The sequence below is a fragment of the Aythya ferina genome, assembly GCF_964211825.1.
Source record: "Aythya ferina genome assembly, chromosome: 21".
Taxonomy (NCBI): Eukaryota; Metazoa; Chordata; class Aves; order Anseriformes; family Anatidae; genus Aythya; species Aythya ferina.
In genome coordinates this window covers 6,225,595-6,248,543 of record NC_140319.1, presented here as the reverse complement: position 1 = coordinate 6,248,543, position 22,949 = coordinate 6,225,595, and the positions used below count along the sequence as shown (strand labels likewise).

General features: G+C 48.5%; 1 protein-coding gene and 1 long non-coding RNA gene across 6 annotated transcripts; both read left to right on the top strand.

The window, feature by feature from the left end:
• Positions 1-988: 988 nt before the first annotated feature.
• Positions 989-4,278, top strand: LOC311422214. 3 transcript variants are annotated; one of them, XR_014685228.1, is made up of 4 exons: positions 989-1,090; positions 1,636-1,854; positions 2,442-2,559; positions 2,690-4,278. It is a non-coding gene; the product is annotated as an uncharacterized lncRNA (long non-coding RNA). The 3 variants fall into 3 exon arrangements; XR_014685229.1 differs by lacking the exon at positions 1,636-1,854 and having other exon boundaries at positions 997-1,090; XR_014685230.1 differs by lacking the exon at positions 1,636-1,854 and having other exon boundaries at positions 997-1,090; positions 2,442-2,586.
• Positions 4,279-5,809: 1,531 nt separating this feature from the next.
• Positions 5,810-17,949, top strand: ENO1 (enolase 1). 3 transcript variants are annotated; one of them, XM_084495032.1, is made up of 12 exons: positions 5,810-5,892; positions 8,817-8,910; positions 9,667-9,762; positions 12,177-12,235; positions 13,135-13,204; positions 13,419-13,552; positions 13,708-13,930; positions 15,413-15,610; positions 15,786-15,987; positions 16,383-16,491; positions 16,934-16,992; positions 17,490-17,949. In XM_084495032.1, the coding sequence occupies exons 2-12, from the start codon at positions 8,826-8,828 to the stop codon at positions 17,557-17,559; spliced, it is 1,305 nt and encodes a 434-aa protein (XP_084351158.1). In that variant the 5' UTR covers positions 5,810-5,892; positions 8,817-8,825; the 3' UTR covers positions 17,560-17,949. The 3 variants fall into 3 exon arrangements, with proteins under 3 accessions (XP_084351158.1, XP_084351159.1, XP_084351160.1); XM_084495033.1 differs by having other exon boundaries at positions 5,814-5,885; XM_084495034.1 differs by lacking the exon at positions 5,810-5,892 and having other exon boundaries at positions 9,667-9,795; positions 12,152-12,235.
• Positions 17,950-22,949: the final 5,000 nt, after the last annotated feature.

The following is a 22,949-nucleotide window of genomic DNA, read 5'->3' as shown; positions in this document are numbered from 1 at the left end:
ATCCTAATAATTCATCACAAGTAGTAAAGTTTGCTGGTGTTTTCTTTTGAGCTTTTTCTATAATGCTAACACAGGTCCTCTCAGATGACTGCACTGGCAAGCAATTACTATTTACCAAGAATTCAAAGATAAAGTCTATTCTATTAAACTGATTAGTATCTCCAAAGATTTACTCACTCTTCTCAAAATTAATTGGCTCAACTTCCCCTTTTCTGTTTCAATATAACCCTTTCCCCTTTTCAGTGTCCAGTGTCAGATCTTCTGCCTGTAGTGGGAGGCAGGCAGCAATGCGGCCTGGGCATGGGCCTGAAGGGTGCTGGCAGGAGCGTTTCCATCGCACCAGGGCCCACGGCACAGCCCCATGGAGTCAGTATCAGGCCTCCAGCAAGGCACACAAAGGAGTTGTGGGTGGGATAAAGGAACCATTCAGTGACAAGACAGCTTGGCAGCGTGCGCAAATGCCTGCTCATCTTCTGAGACGCTGCATTATTAATATTTTATATGTATCTGCACCTCCTTCCATAAAAACACTGGCTGTGCTCCCGATTTCTCAGTGTTATACCATGCAGAGGAAGCACGTTTGCTGCTCAGTCTCTCTGGAAATCAATATTAGTGTGGTGTAGACACTCGCAAAGACCCCGAGCCCCTTAACAAACAAGCACTCTCCACGGAGCAGCTCTGGCAAGGCGGCCGCTGCCCATCGCTGCGCAAGCACTTTTCCTTCCTCTTTTCCGCTGCACGGTGCATTGAGCAGCTGTGACATCCAGCGGCCAAACACAATACGGTGGGGTTTGGTGCAGAACCTCTCCTGCATAGCAAGAAAAACAGAGCCCCTTCACGTCTTCAAAGGGCTGTGCAAACATTAATCATTAACCCTGCACAGCTCAGTGGGGCAGATGAACGTGGTGATGCTAACAGCACAAACGAGAAGGGGAAACATCACTCTCTCCATAAGCAATAATGAAGCATGGAAATCAGCTGGCCAGCTCTCCAGGGAGGGAACAAGCCCACCCTAAGGCCAGAGTGCAGGACCCTCAGCACCAGCTGTGGTGAGGCCATCAGGAAGCTGCAGCTCATTCGGCCTCTGATGGTGAGGCCACAGCTGAGGGCTGTGCTTGTCCTCCCTAGGGTGGGATGGCTGTGGTCAGGGGCTGGGGAGCTGTATGGGAGGGCACAGCAGCGCCAGAGGTGGTCTGGGGATGTTTCATCAAAGCCTGGCTGAAGGAAATGGCTTTGGGGGGATTTTCTGAAACTATAGGAAGCCTTTGTTGGTAGATGTGAAAGACAGGGACAGCAGCACGGATGTGGATTTGGGTTATGAAATACAGGGGTGAAATCAGAGAAATGGGACTGTAATGAGGTGCTCTGAGTAAAGAGACTCCAGTGGTTAACTGGGATTGCTGTTGTTGTGACTGGTGAATGGGAAGATAGAGGAAACTAGAGAACCAATGGGTGGGAATGGGGAGCTGGGGCTCCCCCATGGAGCAGTGCATGGATGTTGGCAAGCCTCTGTTCCAGGAGAAAAGAAAGAAACAGACCAAGAGAGGGGTTTTCCACAGCTTCACATTAACAGGGAGGAAATGTGTGCACAGAGTCTCCAACAGGGGGTTAGTCACAGCAGTGAGTGTGTTTCAGGCTTGCTCAGCGTGCTGTTGGCACAGAGGCACACGTGGGAGGGCAGAGTGCATCTGCTGAGGGACTTGGAGCTGCGTGATCACTGCTGCCCAAACTGCTCCATGTGAGCAACAACTGATGTTTCCAGCCCATGGGAGCTCATTTTTGGTGGGAGTTATGGCTGCAGCTACTCCATATGCCACAGGGTCTAGGATCCAGGAGGACAAGTTGTGTGTCTAGGTATGAGTTCATCGCCTTAAGCTTCCTTTCCAGCCCATGCAGAGAAGCAGCCTTGATGTAGCTGCTGCGTTTTGTATGGGTATCATTGAGATCAGTCATGCAGGGATGCTCAGCAAGTGCAGGACCACGTGCACCGCAGGGGGCAGGAGTAGGAGCTGAAAGTGTTTCCCACGAGAACAAAGTTGATTTTTAGGGCAGAAGACAACAAGGAGGAAATATAAAACCCTACTGTCTGTGCCGTACCTGTTCTGCGGCAAGAGAAGCCTGCTTGATAACCCTCGTGCTTTGCATAAGTCTTACTCACTCCTTAAGAAAACCAACGAGTCATTATTTGTTTCACCCCTGATTTTTGGTTTCTATTCTCAACCCCCCTAAATACCAAATGTAATTTCTGGATGGGTCACTGACTGCTCGCCCTGCTAGCAATGCGTCCAAGTGAGGGGGTGAGGCCTGCTCGGCACGGTGGCACTGCGAGGCCCACGCGCCTCCACCAAGGGGAGTTACTTCATGGTTTGGGCAAGCAGCAATGGCCACAGAGCTTGGCAATTAATATCCAGCCGCATTAAATGCTTTTGCTTTCCCCTCAGATCATGGTAGCTGTTGGGAAAGGCACTCTTTGGTAGCAGCACCCTGCCTCACGGGTTGGTCCACATCCAAATAAACCTCTGTCACCACCTGGAAGTGGATGTGGTGGTTTTAAAGCAGGTTGGCATCTACAGTAGTTAAAAAGCAGTATGTATTTTCCCTGTTTCAGCTGTTCTATATGCTTTGTTTTGTTGTTGTTGTCATGGTTTTTGCACAGCAATGTTGTATTTTAAATATAATCTGTTCACAGCATTACGTGCCTGGCACACTCCTGTGCACTCGTGGAGGCTGATGATGGATCCACGCCACGTTACACAGCTCCACGCCACGTTACACAGCTCCACACACCCCGGTGCCCACAACATCCCCTTCCCAGACACGGGCAGTCAAACACTACCTGTGCCTTCAGCAGCTGTGACACATCCTTGGGACTGCACAATGTCCAAGCACCCTTCCAGAGACCACCAGGTACACAAAACCATGCCTGAGGCCAGCTGGGGTTGGAGAATGTCTAAAGGCAGATGGTTTAGATCATTTCCAGGATACTAACCAGTCTGCCTGTAAAGCCCCAGGAGGAGACAGGAGAATTAGGAGAAGAGGAGGAAGCTATGAGCTTTGAGAAAGCCAGCAGGTCTGTCATCTCCAGTCATTTCATTATTCCCATGCCTAAAATTTGTGGTGTTCAATCACACAGAGGTCACAAGACAAAAGGGGGCTGAGAAGCTTGGAAAATCAGAGGAAGTTTTGATTGCCTGGAACAGGACATCCCACAAAGGCATGCAACAAGTGTAATAGGTGCCCACAGACAGCATTAGTCAGGCTCTGCCATTACCTTCCCAAGGACCGTTCCTCAAAGCCACCACGACCTGCAGAGCCCACGGGGAGAAGTGGGAATGTCTCCTGCCTGTGACCTTCCCCGGAGCCCTCTCTGCGGTCAAAAGTATCCGCCACGAAGCCACTTGTGCCCAGGACAGCTTTTCGGAGGAAACCCATGGAAATAAGGAACCTGTGGAAAAGGCTGGCTTGCAGGAGCTGTAAGACAGAGCAGAGGTGGGTGGTGCTCAGCCAGCACCAGACACTTGCTCTTCAGCTGTGCTCTGGGGAAGGAAGAGAAATACCTGCAGCCTTAAGGAAATGCATGCACAGAGCCAAAGCGCATGCCCTGAAAGGCAGCCCCGTGGTTTTTAGGTGTTTTAATGCCCTGGTGAACAAGTCCTGATCTGCAGAAGCTCTGCTTCCCTGGCATCCTTGGCAGTTTGAACCAGCAGCTTCACACCGCTCATGAGTTATTGCAAGCAATGAAATGAGCTGCATGGAGCACGCTTTTAATTTTACCATGACTGCAAAGCACAGGGCACGAGCAGGCCTTGCAATGCAAGGTGGGTTTTGCTTTCTGCTGCTGGTTGGGGGTGCCCGTAAGTCAGAGCCGTGTCCGTGTTTTTTTTCTCCAGCTGCTCCATCAGTGTGGATCTCTGGGCTGTCAAACCGGATTACAGCTGCAGTGGCTTTATGCTTCCCGAGACTCTCTGTTCCCAGTGTCTGCCCCATTAGCCACATGCCCCCCTGCCAAAAATTATATTTGAGTATTTGATTAACTGGTAACAAGCCCAGACTCCCACAGGAACTCGTGCCAGCCAGATATCTCATAGCCTCAGGGATGCTCAACTTTTTCTTTAAAGAAAGAGAGGATGAGAAGACACATGAGTGAGCAGGGGCACTCTTCATACCAGTTCGCACTTCTGTTTGATTCCGTGTGGCACAGCAGAGCTTGAAAAAATCTGCTGACCCAGGGAAAGCTATACCAACACCTCAACGGTGCCAGGCCAGGGCTGCCTCCAGCTACTGCACGAAAGGGATGCCATGCTAAGCTTGTTGCTTGCACACCGCTGGGGTCAATTTGCCTGCTTCACACTGGTTTTGCATTTGGAAGGAAAACAGAGCCTGGCCATGGGATGAGTGGCAGAGCTGGGTGTTTTGGCAGGGGTTTGGGTGCACAGGAGTTGCTGGAGGCTTTGCTTTTCTGCGTGCTACAGGCTAATCACGACCTCTCCTGCTATATGTCTTTACTGCCAGAGAGCCCCCGCCATGCTTCACTGTCAGGCTCAGCTATTGCCATGCTGAATTTCCCTTGCTTTTAGGATTAGCATTCCCTATGCTCCGGCTCCATTACAAGGCTCAGCATGATTTCCGAGGCACTTTTACAAAGCCACTCAGGAGCTTTTTTGCAAGGATTTCTCCCCTCCTGCAACCAGCACCAGGCAGGATAAGGCCTCAGGGTGGTCAGGAGCAGCTACCACGACCTCCAACACAAAGGCAATAACACAAGTTTGGGGGCACCCCAAAGAATCATTAACCTATAGAGCAAGTTTCACACCTCACCGCAATGCAGCAGCCTAAATAATTATCAGTGAATAACCTGATGCTTTTGTCTTTGCAGATCATCCGTGAAGGGATTGGAGCTTTACAGGAGCTTGCATCGCAGCATCCATTTGGGAAAATAACGTTGTGGTCAGCTGCTGAGCTCTGATTTTTTTATTTATTTATATTTTAGATGCAACGTGGTCTACATGCCTTGGGGCATCAGTTCCCTTGTGCAGAGCTGGGATGAAAAGCTTTTGTTCGGAGCTGGTGCCTGAGGAGTGGTACCGGCGGCATCAGTGCTGCTGCCGCCACTTCCCCCCGGAAATCTGATGGGCGTTCACTTCAAAACCCAATAAAATTTTATTGTACGTGTGACTGAGCGTACCCTAATAAAAATTCCCTTCTGCCCAGCCCTCCCCGTGTCCACCACGTGCTGCTTCTTGCTGCTTTTTTTTCAACTTTTTTTTTTTTTGCAGTGTGCTGCTTTTGCTTTTTTTTTTTTTTTGCATTTTTTTCTTTTTGCTGCTTTTGTTTATTTTATTTTATTTTATTTTACATTTTGCTGGTTTTGCTTTTTTTTGCTGCTTTTTTTGCTGCTTTTACTGCTTTTTGCTGCAAAGCTGCAAAGAGAGGGAAGGAATCCCTTTCCTTGCACGCCCAAGCAAGCAGAAAAGCCCCGTGGCTGACCTGCAAGGCTCTGCTATGGGAGGGCACGAAAACCCCAGGACTTGCCCCAAAACCCCCAAACCCCTGGGGCTCGCCCCGTTCCCCCCCGTAGCCTCGCGTGGTTTACTCCGCTTCCCCCCCTTTACCCTCCAGTGGTTCGCTCCGTGCGGCCCCGCCCCCCTCACCGCGGGATTTTCCATCCGTCCGCGGCACGTAGCGCACGCGCCCGGCGCCGCCGCTGGCGCGAGGCGGTGCCAGCCAATGAGCGAGCGGTGCGGCGGCGCGGCGGCCAATAGGGAACGGGTGGGAGGCAAAAATGGCCAATAGGAGACGAGGGGAGGGAGGAGCGGTGGCACGGAGGGTATATAAGCGGGCGGCGGAGCAACGGTCCTTTCCCAGTCAGCGGCGGAACGGAACGGGTGCGGGGTGAGCGCGGCGGCGGCGCCTCACGGGACCCCTGCCCCCTTCAGGGGGTCCTCGGCTCCGCGGGGGCTCGGGTAGCGGGGCGGGGGCCTTGGGCAGGGTTTAACGTGGGTGTTTGTGTCGTTACGCAGCCGCTGGGCCGGGTTTGGGCGGCAGCGGGCGGTGTCTGTCAGCTTTGAGGGATAAATGTTGGTGTTAGGCCCTCACAGGCCCTCAGTGCTGGTTGCTGGGTGCCCCCGTGGGGTTAAATTGTGGTTATATTGAGGGAGAGTGGGCGGGGGGCAGCACCCCGCGGCTCAGTGCGCATCTCCGGGAGTAAAGCAGGAGAAAAATCGTTTTTTTTAAGGCGGCTGGCCTCGTGTGGGGCCGCAGGGGAGGCTGTGGGTGCCCCGCTGTGCCGTTACACGCTGCTGAGTCACCGGGAGCCTGGCAGGAAGCGGCGGAGTTGGTCATCCAAGCCCCGGGCGGAGGCGAGGCGGTGCGAGGCCTCCTCCATCTTGCTGGAGAAGGAGAGGAGAAAGTGGCGCAGCGCGCCCCGGGCTTGTTTCACGCACCTTGCTGCCCTTCCTTCGTGCTGCGTGAGGTAACCACCACGTGGAGCACCGAGGGGGAGAGCAGGAGGTGCCTCTGGTGGTCCCCACGTGCCTGGTTTTAAGGCGTGCATCTCCAGTGTTAGGAGCTGATGCAGTGAAGTCAAGGTCTAAGGCTATTTTTTTCAGAGCAGGGATGGTATGAGAATACCATCAGCAGTCCTACAGCATCTATGGAAATTGTGTGGCAGTTGGGTAATAAGACCTTTCAAGTAACCAGGGTAGTTCTTTCTGGCCAAACTACTGCTGGTTTTTATTCTCCATTCCAACCCTTTTAATACCATCTTAACTAAGAGTAATGAGGCTGCAAAATACCCCATTTGAGTTCAGCTTTTGCATTGCTAGTGCTGCATTTCCTGTGTGGAGCACAGCATCAGGTAGGAGTGGATTTCTTGGACCTGAGTTGATGGTGAAGGCAGTTCTCAGATTTGGGAGTGGTGCCTTGGGCTGTAGCAATAGCTAACAACGTGGGTGCCCTTGGGAAGGGCACGGAGCTGGTGTATGTGGCTCCTCACCCGAAAGGAGACACTGACCTTGCCAGCAGACTGTAGCACAAAAGGTTTGAGGCAGGACGTGCATAAAATACCCCTCTGGTATTTGCTTGTGTTTGGCTTGCTCCATCACAAAGTACAAAGGTCTGGGGCAGGCAGTGCTACTGATGAGCTCTTTTCAAGCTTGTGTGCAGTTAGCATTTCCACAGCCAGACCTGTGCAGGGGCAGCTCTTGCTTCAGAGCTGAGCTCTCTGCAGAGAGGGAGGCAGAACACTCCTCGCTCAGCCTGCGAGGAGCTAAACACCCTCAGGTTTAGGAATAACACAGTGGGAAAACTGTTCCTTGAACACAGAAGGGAGGGGGCTTGCAAAATGAACCAGATTAAGTGTGAGGAATTTCTGGAACAGCGTAGTGCAGTGAAATGCCTCCTCCTAAAGAAAAGGGAGGGACTCCTGGGGAGGTTGTTTGTCAAGGACACTTGGATAGTGTCAGACCTGGGCTATGGATGGAAGCTCCAGCAGTGTGTGCTGCTGGAGTGACACCTGTGTAAAGGCGAGGAAACATTACTGCATTGCACTAAGCCTTCCTAGTGAGCTGCCTCTGCTCTCAGAGTAGTGCAGCTCGTGTTTTATGGCAAATCTGTGGCTCTGAAAAGGAAAGGAAGGCGTAAGTGCTAGCCTAAAAAGCTGTGAAAGCCCTCTTCAGATAAATGCAGGCTGCTCATATTGGGCATTGCTTGGAGCAAGTGCAGAGATGTCTGTGTGGATGGGACTGATAACAGAGGAGTTGCAGGGATTTATTGCAGGCTTGCGTGTTCCCTGATTAAAGCAGCAGCAGCACGGAGGCCAGATTGAATTGGCTTGCTCTGCTTCTTGTGACAGTCATATCATCTGTCAGTGTGTGGGTCTTACAGTAAAGCAGACGATACCTAAAATACCTGAGCTGCCTTGCATGATCTGCTGCTGAGAGGCAGGGCAGCTGGAAAGGGACACTGAACCCAAAGGGGTGAACAAATGGCTGCCCATGCCTTTAACGCAGGGAGAGGACTTTGCTGCGCAGCAGGAATGAGGGTAGGAAGCTCTCTGCAAGCAGCAGGGTTTCTGAGAGCCTCTCATCGGAACTTCTCGGTAATGAGTGATTCGTGACTGTTCCCGTATGCAGGGTTTCCACCCACACGGGCTTGCCAGAAGCCAGCTTCCAGATGGTTCTTCTGAGGCTGAGCTCGCTTCTCTGCAGATGAACTAGTTTGGTGCTAGCCCGTGGCTCACAGGCATTTGTCTTGACTTGATTTTTAAAATATAGCTGAGCTTACATAAGGCATTCCTTACTGTGCTTTTATTAAGTAAAAAATATATAGGTGGGGGGGGAGGGAGGGCAGTATTCATAGGACTGTAGTGATTTTTTTCTTCTCTTTAAGAGGAAAGGCTATTCCTGTAGATGTTCTTCTCAAGAAAGGGCATAACTTACAGCCGGGGCTCTAACGAAGCAGTCTGTTGCTATTTCAAGATAGGTTACATTCGGCTCCGAACAGCTGCTGTGCATACTAAGAGCTGTTGCCCTCGAGTCTTTTATCGAAAAGAATTCTAACTAGCTGCAGAAATTTCCTGTATTGGGATTACTTGGCTGCTTTTATATGGTAAGCAGTGACATTCCTTTAAGACCCTGGAAACAAGGCTTCTGCTTTTTGATGGCTCTTCCTGCCCAGGTTGAAATTCCTGTCCTCCTAATGTGAGACTAATCAAGTATTAAAAGTTTTCGTATTTTAAATGATGTGAAGTTTCTGAGCTGTTCTCATGACTGCAGATGATGCTGCACAATATAAACTAATATTGCACTCTTTTTCAGGTGTTCAAGATGTCCATTCTCAAGATCCATGCCCGTGAAATCTTTGATTCCCGTGGGAATCCCACTGTTGAGGTAGACCTCTACACCAACAAGGGTGAGTCCTTAGCTCTAAATTATTTTGGTTTCTGTTTCAGATAGAACTGGAGAGGCAGTTTTACAATGGAATGATTTTTAAGAGTGCTGCTTTTTGCAGTCTGAACTGTAGAAGTATTAATCCAAACAGTGCAACCTGCCTTCTTCCCCTTGTACTGACCTCAAACTGGGATAGCACTGGCAAACTCAGGGTTAACAAGGCCTTGGTTCCTGTTCTTAAGCAGCTGCTAATGGACTTATTTTTTCTGTGATGAAGAAACCCTGTATGACTGCACTTGAGGAAGTTTAATTTCTCAAGCGGTTGCTTTGTGTAATGAAACAGTCTTCTGCCGCAGAGCTGAATCCTGGGTAAGGGTTTCTTCTCTGCATAGGTAATCAGGCATGACTGAACAACTTGTCTAATTGGGTTTTCCCATATAACATCTTATATTTCTAATTATTGTAGGACTTTCCTTTGTTTTTTGTTAGTTGTTCATCCCATATCTGATGGGATCTGACAAAGGCATTGTACAAACACATACCAGTGTGGTTTGGTGGAATGAGCATACACAATAGCTGTAATACACTAACTAAATAGCTGATCTTTCTGCCTCAAAAGATTAATGCAGTCACTTAATGAGATTGCCCCCACTAAGCTCTTTGCTGTGTGGGATAAGGGAAAGGCTGGAGATTCAAGTTGGCATCTTGAACTGCAGGCAGTGTACCAATTTGTTCTTCAAGTTCAGCACCCTTGACTCTTTTTTTCCTGTTTAAACAGGTCTGTTCAGAGCTGCTGTTCCCAGCGGTGCCTCAACTGGAATTTATGAAGCTCTGGAACTTCGTGACAATGACAAGACACGCTACATGGGGAAAGGTAAGCCTGAAATTTGGTGCTTGGCTTCTTACAGTGGCTGTGTTGCTGCAGATGGCTGTGCTAGTTAGATTGTATTAGAGGAGATGTACAGACTACAGTAGGCAATAAAGAAGTCCATAAGGTGTGGCAATTAAACAGAAGGGATGAAGGTGAACAGTGAACTGGTAGTGCCCTACCCATGTGTAAGCTGTGTGGTGGTGGTAGAAGAGGTGCAGCACGCTGCTGGATTTTCCAAGGGACACTGAGGAGAGGAACTGCCTCCAGCATTGCGTTGTACATGTCCTAAGAGCATCTGAACTACCTGTTCCAGAAGGCTTGGTGATGCTTCAGCTAGTCACAAGATCTCTGTAGCCCAGATTTGTCCAAGAACTGTTAAGTGCATCTGCTGTGGCACTGTACCTCCTCAGGTCACAGCATGTTAAGTCCTGAGCTTGTGAGGTTTATGCCAGCTGCTGACCACTGGTAACATGCCACTACACTAGTAGCAGTCACTGAAATGTTTTCATTTCAGGCTCTGTTGTAGCCAAAGGCACTTGATCTTTGTCTTTCATTGCAGATAGTCCTAATACGTAAGTTTGTGTTAGTGGCATACTGTCTTAATTATCTGTGGACTGATTCTAAGTCCTGAAAGGCAACTTGGCAGTAGTCCTGAAGACTGGCTTGGAAACAAGCATGCAAGAAAATGAATAGCCACATATAAGATGCCATTAACTAATAAACGCCCTAGTAGCAATTCTTAAAACTATTCTGGGAGCTTGGACAGTAGGTCCAAGAGCTTTTTAACTGGCTGCTGCAAAACCACTGGTGGTGCTTTCCAAGTATGTGCAATCAATTCACCTTTCAGCTGAGAGAAGCAATTTTGTCAGTACTCCAAACTTCTGTCAGACAGATGAAAAGAAGCTGAAATATTCTGTGTCTATTGAGAAAGTGGTCAGAGTGGATAGCTGCTGAACTGAACTTGCAGAGCCATGTCTGGGAAAATTCATGGTGGTTACTACTTCAATACAAAATAAACCTCAGATTACTCAATATCTCAAAGAACAGAAGATCTTAGGCTATCCACTTAGGGCACTTTCTCTTGAGAAGAGTAAAAGTGTACTTACCTCTGTGTGCTAAACATGTTTGTGCTTAGACCTGCAAAGTCTGATCCTGTAGACAGTTAACCAGACAGTAGCCTAAGCTTCTGCAACAGGCTGTTACAGCTGAAGGTTTTTATCACCCAGCAAATAACATGAGTCACAAAAAAAAATCACCAAATGGGGTGAGTTGCAGATAGCTGGAAGGTCTTCAGTAATTTAAATCTGCTGACTTAGACTATTTGAAAGGCAATTAATGTGGTTCAGGGTGCACTTAATTAGCATTCAGCAGGTTCTGAAGCCTAGGTCTTGGGAGATGTTTAAAAGCTCTGCAGGGATGACAGCATTCCTGAGGCTAATGGTGTAGCTGGCTAATGATGGCCTCTGATGATGGGGAAGAAGCAAGTTCTTAGTGCAGCTCCTGGTTAACCCAGTGGTGGGCCATACATTAAAAAGAAGGGTGCTGTGTTCACATGCTTTTCCCTATGAGAGGCACCATTCAGCTTGAATACATGCATCCAGGTACAGGGGTAGTGTGTAGGTTTTCTGCACTATACTGAGTGTAAAACATACCCTAAGGTGATGCTTTAGTAGTGTTACAGAGTGACAGCATAGTGAAATGCCGGAGCTGCTGCATGCTTAACTAGCAGGGAAACCTTTTTATTTCCCCCTACTCATCCATTCTGTGAGCAGATAGGAGTAGAATATCCTAAAACCTTTATTTATTCAGCCACTAAAGGTTTGGGTCCACAATTCTGCAGCATGAAACCAGGGTGGAAAGAACAAACACAGCCTGGCTGGCTGCTGCACAATTTTCTCTACCCTTTGAACCCTTTCGTTTCTGGTCTACAGCTCACAATCAGACACTTGCTAACCTGCAGGTCTGTTGCCCTACTTGTGTCCTTCTCTTTTCCTTGCATGACTGATTTTGTCGTTGGCTGTGAGCCTTCATCTCTTCCTTGATTCTCTTGTCCGTTTCGCTTCTGTCAGGTGTATCCAGAGCTGTTAAATATGTTAACGAGTTCCTGGCGACAGCACTGTGTACACAGGTAATGGATGTGCTTTCAGTGCAACCTTGTCACTTGGACAAGGTTCTCCAGTGCATGGTCTTGCAAACTAACATTGCAGCAGGCATTCCTAGATGATATTATTTCATGCAACTTCCATTCAGTTGGGACAGCGTCTGTAAGTGTTCAGATCTAGCAGTAAGCCCAGGTTGGATTGGGGTTTGAATAGCATGAGGTGGTACTTTTTAGATTTTGTTGTTACTGAGCTCATCTACTAATGCCTGCGTAACAAGTGTGGTTGACCAGTGTCCGATTTGCTTGTTCCTTCCAGGTGTCTCAAAAGCTGTTGAGCACGTCAATAAAACAATTGCACCCGCACTGATTAGCAAGGTAGGAGTGATCTGTCTTCTGCTAACATCAGCTAATGCCAGTCCAGTGCATCCTAGCTGATGGGTGTCTCTAGAGACAGTTAAAAGAACTGTGTTACGTGTGGGGGATGCTAGCCTGTGTACTGGAGTGCATGAGAACAAACTGACTTACAGTAATTGCTTCCCTTAATGACTGTGTATCTAACACTTAATCAAAACAGTCCCCAGCAGCCTAGTGTTGCTGTGTGCAACAACACTTAAGCACCTGGGAACATCAGTGGAGTGCAGCTAAGATGCAAGCTGCCTTACCCTTAAAAGGATAGCTGAATAGTGTGGGGGGGGCTGTTTTTTTTTCCAGGCTGATGAATCTGGGGGGAATTTAGGGGAATATTAGGTGAGTTGGTTTGATTGAGATTCCTCTGCCCTTTGTGGGCACTGAGCACTAGAAAGGATGGGGCAAGACAGTGATAATACCTAAAGTGATGGCACATTCTTAGCTGTGATTGCAAACATTGTGTGCTGAGTTAAAAATGGGTTTGTGATCTGAGCATGCTGGTTCACTTTAAGCTTGAAGTGAAGGAGCAGAGGGCGTAAATTGGAGCTTTCTTCAATGTCAGGCTGAGAGCAGTGTAACCCTCCCCCTAGTCATGGAGGTAAAGGACATGGCAGCCTTACAGCTCTGTCCGAATGTCTTCTGTCTGAAGAACAAAACAAGCTTTTGGTGTGCCCAACTTCTGTCAGCCTTGGGGAAGGGACCAGGAAATGCTACTGTTTGATAATGGCCTGAAGTAGTCAGCTCTGCTGCTGGGTAGTTGCACTGAAACAAATTCTTGGTGCCCGCCAGTGAAATAAAGATGCAGTGGGTAGGTGAGAGTTGTTAGAGCCATGTGGGGCATCAATGTTTTGTTTCTCTCTTTGCAGAATGTCAATGTAGTGGAGCAAGAGAAGATTGACAAACTGATGCTGGACATGGATGGATCAGAGAACAAATGTAAGTGGGCTCTGTGTTGTGGTAAGCATGAAGAGATAGAGGTTGTTTTTGCAGAAGTCTTGTTTACCTTATCAGAAACACTGTGTACTGCAAACAGTGTGCAGTGCACGGCTTAGGCTGTGCACTTACATAACTGAGACCATAATAGTGCTGGTACTGCTGAATCTCTTCAGGAAAATTCAGCATTTCTGTAAACAACTTCTTCCTATTTCAGCTAAATTTGGTGCCAATGCCATCTTGGGTGTATCTCTGGCTGTATGCAAAGCTGGTGCTGCTGAGAAGGGTGTCCCCTTGTACCGTCACATTGCTGACCTTGCTGGAAACCCAGAAGTCATCCTGCCTGTTCCCGTAAGTCTCCTGATATGGCTAGCTAAAGGCTTGATCTGACCAGGTGCTTCCCAATGTCTCCTGGTTTTGGATCAAGCTGTCTTGATAGTGGAGTGTCTCTTGCTGTTGTCCACCTATGATGAAACACTCAAACTTCTCTTTCTGGTTACTCCAAGGCTTTCAACGTGATCAACGGTGGCTCCCATGCTGGCAATAAGCTGGCTATGCAGGAGTTCATGATCCTCCCCGTGGGTGCTGACAGTTTCAAGGAGGCAATGCGCATTGGTGCAGAGGTCTATCACAATCTAAAGAATGTCATCAAGGAGAAGTATGGGAAGGATGCAACCAACGTGGGTGATGAGGGTGGCTTTGCCCCCAACATCCTTGAGAACAAAGAAGGTAAAATAAGCTTAGTGGGGTGGGAGGTATATCTGATCACCTGTTCATTTGCTCTGCTTCTGTCCTGGCAAGCTTTCTAAGATCCTATTGTGATGCAGTGCAGTGTAGGACCACAGAGCTACTCTCCTGGAAATGAGTTCATGCAGCTTGACAGGATAGCTTTCACTTCAGTGCCTCATCAGTACTTTGCTTCCGTACCACTCTGAGGGAATTTTACCACCTTCCAGCTAAAGGGGTGGTCTGGACACGTCTGTACGCATCATGGGCTTCCTAGAAGTCAGCGGTCAAAGTTCAGTGGACTTATTTTTCTGCTGACAAAGGAGAAAAACAGTTTGAACTGTGCCTGCTGATGTGTGGTAGTACATGTGGGCCAACTTGGGACATGGAGGCATTTGCTGCCTCCACGTCCCAACAGTTCTGTTAGTGGCACAGTCTGTCTTGTGGAAAGTGAAATGCTGGTTCCTACAAAAATGATCTGTACCCAGAAGGGCTGTTTTCTGGCCTTTTTGTGCAGAAATGGAGCTGTAATAAGTCAATACAGTGCAAAACTCAAGTTGCTTGCATCCGTAAAAGCAGCTAGTTACAGTATTGTTGAAGTTGGCCTATGAACTGTAGTTGCCTTTTCTGATACTGAGGCCAATATCATTTTCTGATAATGAGCCAGCAGTGGAAATACACATGTTCCCTGCATCCCACGGTTAAATGCAGATTTTGGTAGGTCTGTACCCTAGACATCAACGAAGATGACCTTGGATGACTATTGCAGTCCCAGGAATCTGTGTTGCTGGTAGCAGCTGCTCTTGCAGTTTGTACAGCATGAGCATCTTTAAAAAAAAAACAGTTGATGTAAGCTTCCTACTGTAAATAGCCTGGCTGACCTGGCTGGTTGGCTTGCAGTCAAGGATGCTCGAGGGAGTCTTCCTGGCTGTGAGCATACTGAGTTGCCTTGCTCGGACTCTGCCAAACAGGGTGGTGTAGTGGGTAATATCCCAAGACTCCTGAGTAGTTAAATTCCCTCTTTAAATAAATGTGCAAGAGAAAACAGGTGGATACAAAGAGAGGGTGTCCTGTGCAGTAGCAGGTTGTATCTCATTGCATGTCAGCATTTGGGTGCTCACTTCTGTCATGGCCAGCACCTGATCTGGAGCTGAAAGGGATTCAGGTGTGGTCACTTTCCTGCCCATGTTCATAAAGCATCAAGAAGTTGTAGTATCACCTTGTCTTAAGCTTGCTGGCAGACTGTAGTCATGTCTGAAGAGATGAGAAATGCCATAGTGTCTCAGGGGATTACAATCTAAAAGCAGTATTGAAGTAGTGGCCTGTTCCAATTAGCGCAGAAGCTGGAGAGTTAATGTTTTGTGTGGCCTTAGGGCTTTCTATAGAGGGTAACGGAGATTCCTGGCCAAGTGAATATACTGTTGTTGGCAAGGGAATAGCTTTGTGTTGAGGTGTTCAGAACTCACCAGTGCCTAACTGTTCCAGCCCTGGAGCTGCTGAAGACTGCCATCGGTAAGGCTGGCTACTCTGACAAGGTTGTCATTGGCATGGATGTGGCTGCCTCAGAGTTCTACCGCGATGGAAAGTATGACCTGGACTTCAAATCCCCTGATGATCCCAGCAGATACATTTCTCCTGACCAGCTGGCTGACCTGTACAAGGGCTTTGTGAAGAACTACCCAGGTAAGTCATGCAGCCTCCCTTGTCTGCAGAACTCACGCAGAACAAACTAGCTTTCTAGGAGCTGCAGCAATGTTCTTGGGGGTGGATAATGCTCGTTTGAAAGCAGGGTTAGAAATGTGCTGCAGGCCTGACCTTCCATGGTGATGATTTGTTAAATCTCCTTGTCCTCCTCCAGTGGTGTCCATCGAGGACCCATTTGACCAGGATGACTGGGCTGCCTGGAAGAAGTTTACTGGCAGCGTTGGCATCCAAGTGGTTGGTGACGATCTGACTGTGACCAACCCGAAGCGTATTGCCAAGGCTGTGGAGGAGAAATCCTGCAACTGCCTCCTCCTCAAGGTCAACCAGATTGGATCTGTGACAGAGTCCCTACAAGCGTAAGTTGTTCTCCCTTCTTAGCCATGTCACGGCAGGAGATCCTCCAGTGCACGAGAGGGGGACTGTATAAATCGAGGGGGATGAACATAGAGAACAGTGCAGTAGAAATCTGTTGGTTGGACATTTGTGAGGGGGCTAGAAGCTAACTCATAGAGGTTATTGGCAAGCAAACCTGTACCTACATGGCCTTAAAGTTATATAGGTGTATCGACCACTGCCTAAGCATGCGTAAAAGCAGCTTTTTATCACTGTTTTCACGTGATCCTAGCGCTGACATACCAAAGGGCAGTTCTGTCTAGCCAGAGCAGAGAATACCTGGCACTTGGCAGCATCGTTAGAGCGAAGGTTGCTATGCAAATAGGGCGGTGTGACGCTTTGCCTGTCTCTCTTCCAGCTGCAAGCTTGCCCAGTCCAACGGCTGGGGCGTGATGGTGAGTCACCGCTCCGGAGAAACAGAAGATACCTTCATTGCTGACCTTGTGGTCGGGCTCTGCACTGGTCAGGTTGGTATCTGTACCTGCTGTAGTTTGCTTCCTTGTTCGATTAGACAATATGGTGATGAAGCCATGGTGCATAGCAGGTGGGGTCTGCTGTGACTTAAGGCGTGAAGACTTCCTGCTCCTATGTACAGGAAGCTGATTGCTGATCTGCCTAATGGGAGAGTGACATGGGAGCACGTTATCTTGTGTAAACTCACCTTTAGCCAACAATTAAAAATCTGAAAGAGACCTGGGTGTGTCAGGATTTGATACGGAAGCTGTTCCTATGTGAACATTCCTTATTGCTCCTGAGCACTATCATGTTTGAGTGTATGGGTATTCAAAGCCTCATGCTGAAATGAAGCTTGTAATTGTGCTTATTACTCTGAATAAAGTAGTTTTATAATTGCATTTGTGGCCTTACTTTTGCTCTAGTTCCTGACCAACATTCTGATTTCCCTTCCAGATCAAAACTGGTGCCCCCTGCCGATCTGAGCGCCTAGCCAAGTACAACCAGCTGCTGAGGTAAGATTCAGAATGGGAAAAGGGATAATGGCTAAGCCTGATAAAAAATGGATGCTCCACTGATGCATTCTGAGCACAGCTTGCTCTTCTGCATCTCCAGAACTGTGTAGCTTAAAGACAAACTGATGCTTTTGGGCTGGTGCCCTGCTTGCAGAGCTGGCAGTGTGATGTATGATGAGTTGAATGGGTTGTGGTCATAATGGAGACAGAAAAGGGGAGCCTCACACAGTGTTTAGTGACGTTATCTCTGTGAAGTTGTACTTCTGACTGCATGATGCAGTTGCCTTGGGCAAGCATTTCCAATGTTTGAGCAGTTAGGTAAGATGAGGGTTACTGACCAGGGCAGCTAAAGGTGTGATTGCTCAAGCTGCTTGGGGGAGCTGACTGGTGACCCTGCTGGTACCCTCAGTGCCTCTTAGATCAGGTGGCTTAGTGTAAGGTCAATGGCTGTGCTAATGCAGTTCTGCTAACTCACTATTTTCTTTCCTTGTCTTCAGGATTGAAGAGGAGCTTGGCAGCAAGGCCCGCTTTGCTGGAAGAAACTTCAGGAACCCCCGTATCAACTAAGCTGCGTGGATCAGACACCCCCGTTCTGGTTTATAGCACTAGTCACCTACTTAGATCACAATTACCTGTATTAGAAAGACGAGGGCAGCTGAAGGAAAAAGACCAGTTTGCAGGTCCTCTCCCTCCCTAGATGACTCCTTCACCTAGTGTTTCCACCAGCTCTGATCTGTTACTTGTAATGATCTGCTTTTGTAGAACAATCCCAGTGAGGTTTTGTGTTAAACATGCTCCGGAACCGTGACCCGTTGACACTGGGCATAAGCAATTCCCTTCTCTGCCTGTCTGGTCTTTGATGTTTGGAGCTGTTTGACTTGCAGGACAGCAAGAGGTACCTACAAACAGATAGTAGTGTTTTTACATGTGATAAATAAAAAGCATCAAACAACCCAACGAAGTGTGTCTTTGAGTGGTTTGGGGGAGGGTGAAGAAGAGGGATACCTGTCTGCATAAGTGTGTCCTGTTTGAAGCCGCAGAGCGGGAGTTGGACTACTTGTCACTGTGGTTTGGGGGTGGACTTAAATTGCTTTGTGACAAATACACGAATAATTAGCTGTAAGTATGTGCCTGCAATCAATAAGTGGCCTTCAAGAATGTTTTTTGTTGTGTGAAAGTGGGATGAGACACAGGTTTTGAACTATGACATCAACTATGATCCTTGAGGGAAAGAGAAAAGCTCAGGGCCTCCTGAATTTAGCAAAGGTAAGCTGCGTCTGGGCAAGTGCTGCAATTAACATTTATCATAGACTGCAGATGTCTGCTTCATCTCTTTATAGCTTTACTAAGGGGGCAAAAAATCAGTGATAGCCTTGGTGCATAGCAAGAAGCTGACAGGTAACCATCTCAAAAGTAATTTGCAGTCTCCATCTTGATCTGCTGCTGCTACAAGGTGTACTTCAACAGCATGGGAGCTGTGGGACAGTACTGTTCCCAAACCCTTGTGCCTGGAAGAGGAAACTCGGGGGAAGCCCCTGAAATCTGTTGTAGAAGTGATTCTAGGAGGTTGTGATTGATTTCATAGAGGTTTCCATGTAACTGTGCAGGGAGCCCTGGTACGAGTGGGATGCCATATTGAATTAAAAACAAAACCTTAATTAAAAACTGCTGTATTTGTTTTATCATCACTAATAGCACTCTAATACAAGGTGTAATTGAAAGTTGCTCTGATAGCTGCGCTTAATTTTTGCCCTATTAGTAACCAGGTACTGTATTTCACAGAGGGGGAAGAAGAGACTTCAGGGGCTTTCCAGCTGTGTGAGAACAGATGGCCATAAACAAAAGGCATATGAGCAAATATTTGTTTTTGCGAAAGCCTTTATTCTGTTCAGGTTGCAGCTCTGCTAGGAAGGGAAGGCAGTAAGTGCAAAGAGGCTCATTCCTGGTCACTGCTGATGCTCTTGAAGGTGAGGAAAGAAGAATCCCTTGGGCTGGGGACCAGCAGGAGCATGTTTGGGGCTTCTGTTCCCAGCACTGTGGGGTCGCTGTCACAGCAGCATCATCTAAAGGGAAGCAGAAGTGTGACTTTTAAATGCTTGCCAAGCAGAGAAAAATGAATTATTGCACAACTGAGGGAGGGGTTGTTTAAGCCGATTCCTACTGCTTGCTTTTTTTTTCCCCCCATAATGGCTGCTTTGTTAGAAAAAGATGAATTCCTGATTCACTTCAGTGGCTGTTCTGCTAGTCTTTCAATTCCAGGAGATTAAAACACCCATGGCTGGGAAGCTGTGGTGTGAGGAGCGCAGCAGTGCCCCACTGTGGCTGTTGCTTGTGTTGCACTGGTTCCTTGCGTTGCAAATCGATTTTGTACGTGCTACAGTTTTAAATCAGTAAGCAGGAAATTAAAGCCAGTGATGCTGCAAGGTGCTTGCTGATCACATTAAAAATCTGATTTTTAAGAAAATCTTTAGTTTTAGACTTAAAAAAAAAAAAAACCAAAAAAAAAAACAACACAAACTTCAGAAGTATTAGAAAAAAATAAAGATATTTAAAAATACAATGCTATAACAAAGTAGTGTGAGGGCCATGTCACATCCCTAAAACATCCCTAAATAAATGTGTACATCGGAGGCTGAGGTGGGATAGTGTCCTGGGAGGTGTTGGAGCTGCCTCATGCGAGCAGGAGCTGTGAAAAGCTTCAGCACACAGCTAACGGGGATGCCTGGCTTCTGTGGTCTCCATTGATCGATGTATTTGAACTAGGAAGGCTCAGCTGCTCTTGGCATTTCTAAAATACCTCATCTCATAAAAAGAGTGGGGAAAAGTGCATCACCCAGACTGCCAAACACCCCTCACAGGGCCAGGGAGTTTTTGGCATCTGTCCTCTAAGTGGAACTATGGAGGGAGGAAAATAACGGGTCGGGTGTGCTGCAGTGTGTTTCCTGATTCAAGCAGCCCCTGTTCAAAAGGCAAACGCCAATCTCAGGGACAGTGGCCCACAGCCATCTTTATACAGGGGCATTCAGTGGAGTTATGTGGAATTCCCATGCCCCAGGCTGTTTTTATTTGGAGCCAGGGCCGTGTTTTGCAGCATCCAAAGGACCAGCACCCATCAGGATGAGGTGAATTCAGCCCCCAGCCGTGGCTTCGGCTCCCTGGCCCCGCAGCCAGCTCGGCAGATGGGGTCTGAAAGCAAATGCAGGCACAGCTGGCTGCTGGAACAAACCTCCCTGCAAAGACAATAAGTGGTGCAATGAAAACATCCCTGCTTTGTTGGGCAGCTGGCAACTGCTTCTCCTTAGGAGATTTATCTCCTCTGTCAAGCCCTTCTTAAGAAGAGCTTTGCTATAAATACCAAATTTACCAGCCCCAGCTCAGCCCCTGGTAAATGCTTCCTCTTGCACAAATTTGTCCTTTCATGAGGCATTGGCCTAAGCTGGTTGCACTCCGTGCAGATTTGAAACCTGGTGCACTTTTCACACATAGCTGATCTCTGAATTAGACCTGTTAAATGAATAAACCAGCTAATTACACACAAATCCTATCAAGGGATTTTTCTTCTTCTGTCAAAGAGGCAGGCCTGTAATGTATGCAAAATGGTTTGGAAAGCTTTTTTAGCAGAACTGTGTCGGGAAGCAAGAGCCACGCTTGGTTTTTGCCTGGTGCTTCAGAAAGTAAAGGCTGAATTCTCAGCCTGCCTTCCCTGGGTGGGTCAGTCTGCGTTCACACCTGGGGATTTCCTTTTAGTAAGCAGCAGAAGGGCAGGAAGGAGCTGGAAAGCAGCTCACCGGCTGCTCTAAGGTGACAAAGCCCTGCCTGGCTGTGACATGGGGACATGCACCAGCAGGGGCTGGCTCCTGGGCTGGTGTCCTGGTGTGCGGTGACAAATCAGGGGGGAAAAGAAAGGGAATTCACCAAGCTGGAGTCCTCTGTTCAGGTGAATAGGTTGGTCCCAGCTCTGACAAAAAGCCTTCTGCTGGTTAACTGTGCTGTTAGCAAAGCCCAGGTAATAATAATTCATTATCATTCACACCTTGTTGTCTGTGTGTGATGGAGAGCTGCTGCGGGTATGGTTACAGGCACGGCGTGTCTTACAAAAATTGCACGTAAAATGGCAAGGGTAGAAGAAAATCACTCGGGTTGTGAAGCCAGGAGCTGTTCAGTCAGATGCTGTCGAGTTGTACGTGCCTGCCTGCACCAGTGACACTGTCCCACGGTGTCAGGGGCTGTGCTCGCCCCGTCCCATCAAACCAGAGCTTTGTAAAGCTTTCAAGTGGAATCACAGAGAGTATTTGGGCCAGATCAGCGAGGTGCTGCCAGCTGCAGACAATTCAGGCTCCACCTAATGAGGTTGCAGCATTGAAAGGAGTTCCTCGCAAAGGAAGAAAAGAGACTGGAATAGGTAAGTGCTGAAGCGCGGGGCCCTGGTTTGTAGATAAGAATGTAAAGTGCGTTAGAGGAACGGCAACGATCAGTGATTTGGTGTGTGTGTTTGGAGTGAGGGGAATAAACGAACAGGGAACGCGATTTGATTGCAGAAAATCAAAACCTAAACCCGCGGTGCTGGAGAGGCGGAGAGCTGTGTCTGCTCCTTAATCAGGGCTCGAGTCCTGCTGCACAGCTCCTCACCTCTCCGTGCTGTCCCCACGGAGCTGCTGCTCGAAAGGCTCTGCTTTATACCGGAGTGCAAATGTAGCACAGCCAGTGTCTTTATTGCTGTAATAATTTGCAGGGCTGGCACTCTTTGGAGTAGAAGGAGGTGTCGGCTTAGCAAACATGGATTGGGAGGCTATTCTGAGAATAGCAGGCAGCCTTAAAAGCAGAGCTGAAGCGAGAAGCAGGCAGAGGAGATGACTGATGAGCGGAGAGGAGAGGCAGGTGGCACTTCGGGGAGCTATTCAGGTAACAGGATACATAATGGAGTGATGCAAAGGACTGGAGAGGGAGAGCTCTCCCATTACCCGCTGGCTCTGTTTCCAGGTTCCTGGAGGTAGCTGCTTGGCCCTGTAGCCCAGCCTGCTCTCAGGGTTCATTTCCCACCAATATCTTGACTTCTGGCTCCTGTACTGGCTCTATCTCAAAGAGCTCGTTTGGGCAGGAGGGAACGGAGCCATCCTGCTCTAATTGATGAGAGGCCAAATGCGTTAAGGGTTGGCTTTCTCCCTCGACATTAGCCCCTCTAGAGAGCCAGCACAACACTCAGAAATAGAAGCTGTTAGAGCCAGGCATGATTTCTGCTCCTCTGGTTACTGATTTTCCAGTTTTGTGGTGTCAGAGCAGGGCCCTGCCTGCCAGCGGCAGCACCAGCATCAGGCCCAGCAGCGCTGTAACCTTCCTGCTCCTGCTCAGCATCGAAATTCATCCAGAAATCACAGCTCTGCTTCTGGTGCAGCTGCTGCTGGGTGCTGACTGCCTGATCCTCTGCCCGGTGGGGACAGCAGGGACCTGGCGTTACACACGTCCATGGCACGTAAAATCACAGGATATGGAAGGGACCCACAAGGCTCATCGAGTCCAACTCCAAAGGACCAGCCAAAAAATCAGACCACGTGTCTGAGAGCGTTGTGCAAAGGCTTCTTGAACTCTGGTGGGCTCGGTGCTGTGCCCACTGCCCTGGGGAGCCTGTTTTGGTGCCCAACCACCCCCTGGGTGAGGAACCTTTCCCTAACACCCAGCCTGACCCTCCCCTGTCGCAGCTTCAAGCATTTCCTGGGGGCCCAAGGACACGATGCTGGCCGGGGTGATGCTGCAGATTGCTCAGTGCCCCTGCTTCACCCCAGTCACTTTTACTCCCCAATTTTTGTGTCATTCCAAAATGTCAGAGAGATTTTCCTCCCAGACAATTGATTTTTAAAAGAAACAAAACTGCAATTGAGCAGCGCATCGATCTCGCTCCCCGCAGGAGCTGCTTGGCTCAGTGCAGTGCTGAGACTCGCTGTGATTTTACCACCTCTAGC

Coding starts and splice junctions, on each gene's coding strand:
- ENO1 (XM_084495032.1), top strand. CDS start 8,826: ATGTCCATTCTCAAGATCCATGCCCGTGAAATCTTTGATTCCCGTGGG. Junction 15,611..15,785: donor CTTTGTGAAGAACTACCCAG/GTAAGTCATGCA, acceptor GTCCTCCTCCAG/TGGTGTCCATCGAGGACCCA. Junction 16,492..16,933: donor TCGGGCTCTGCACTGGTCAG/GTTGGTATCTGT, acceptor TTTCCCTTCCAG/ATCAAAACTGGTGCCCCCTG.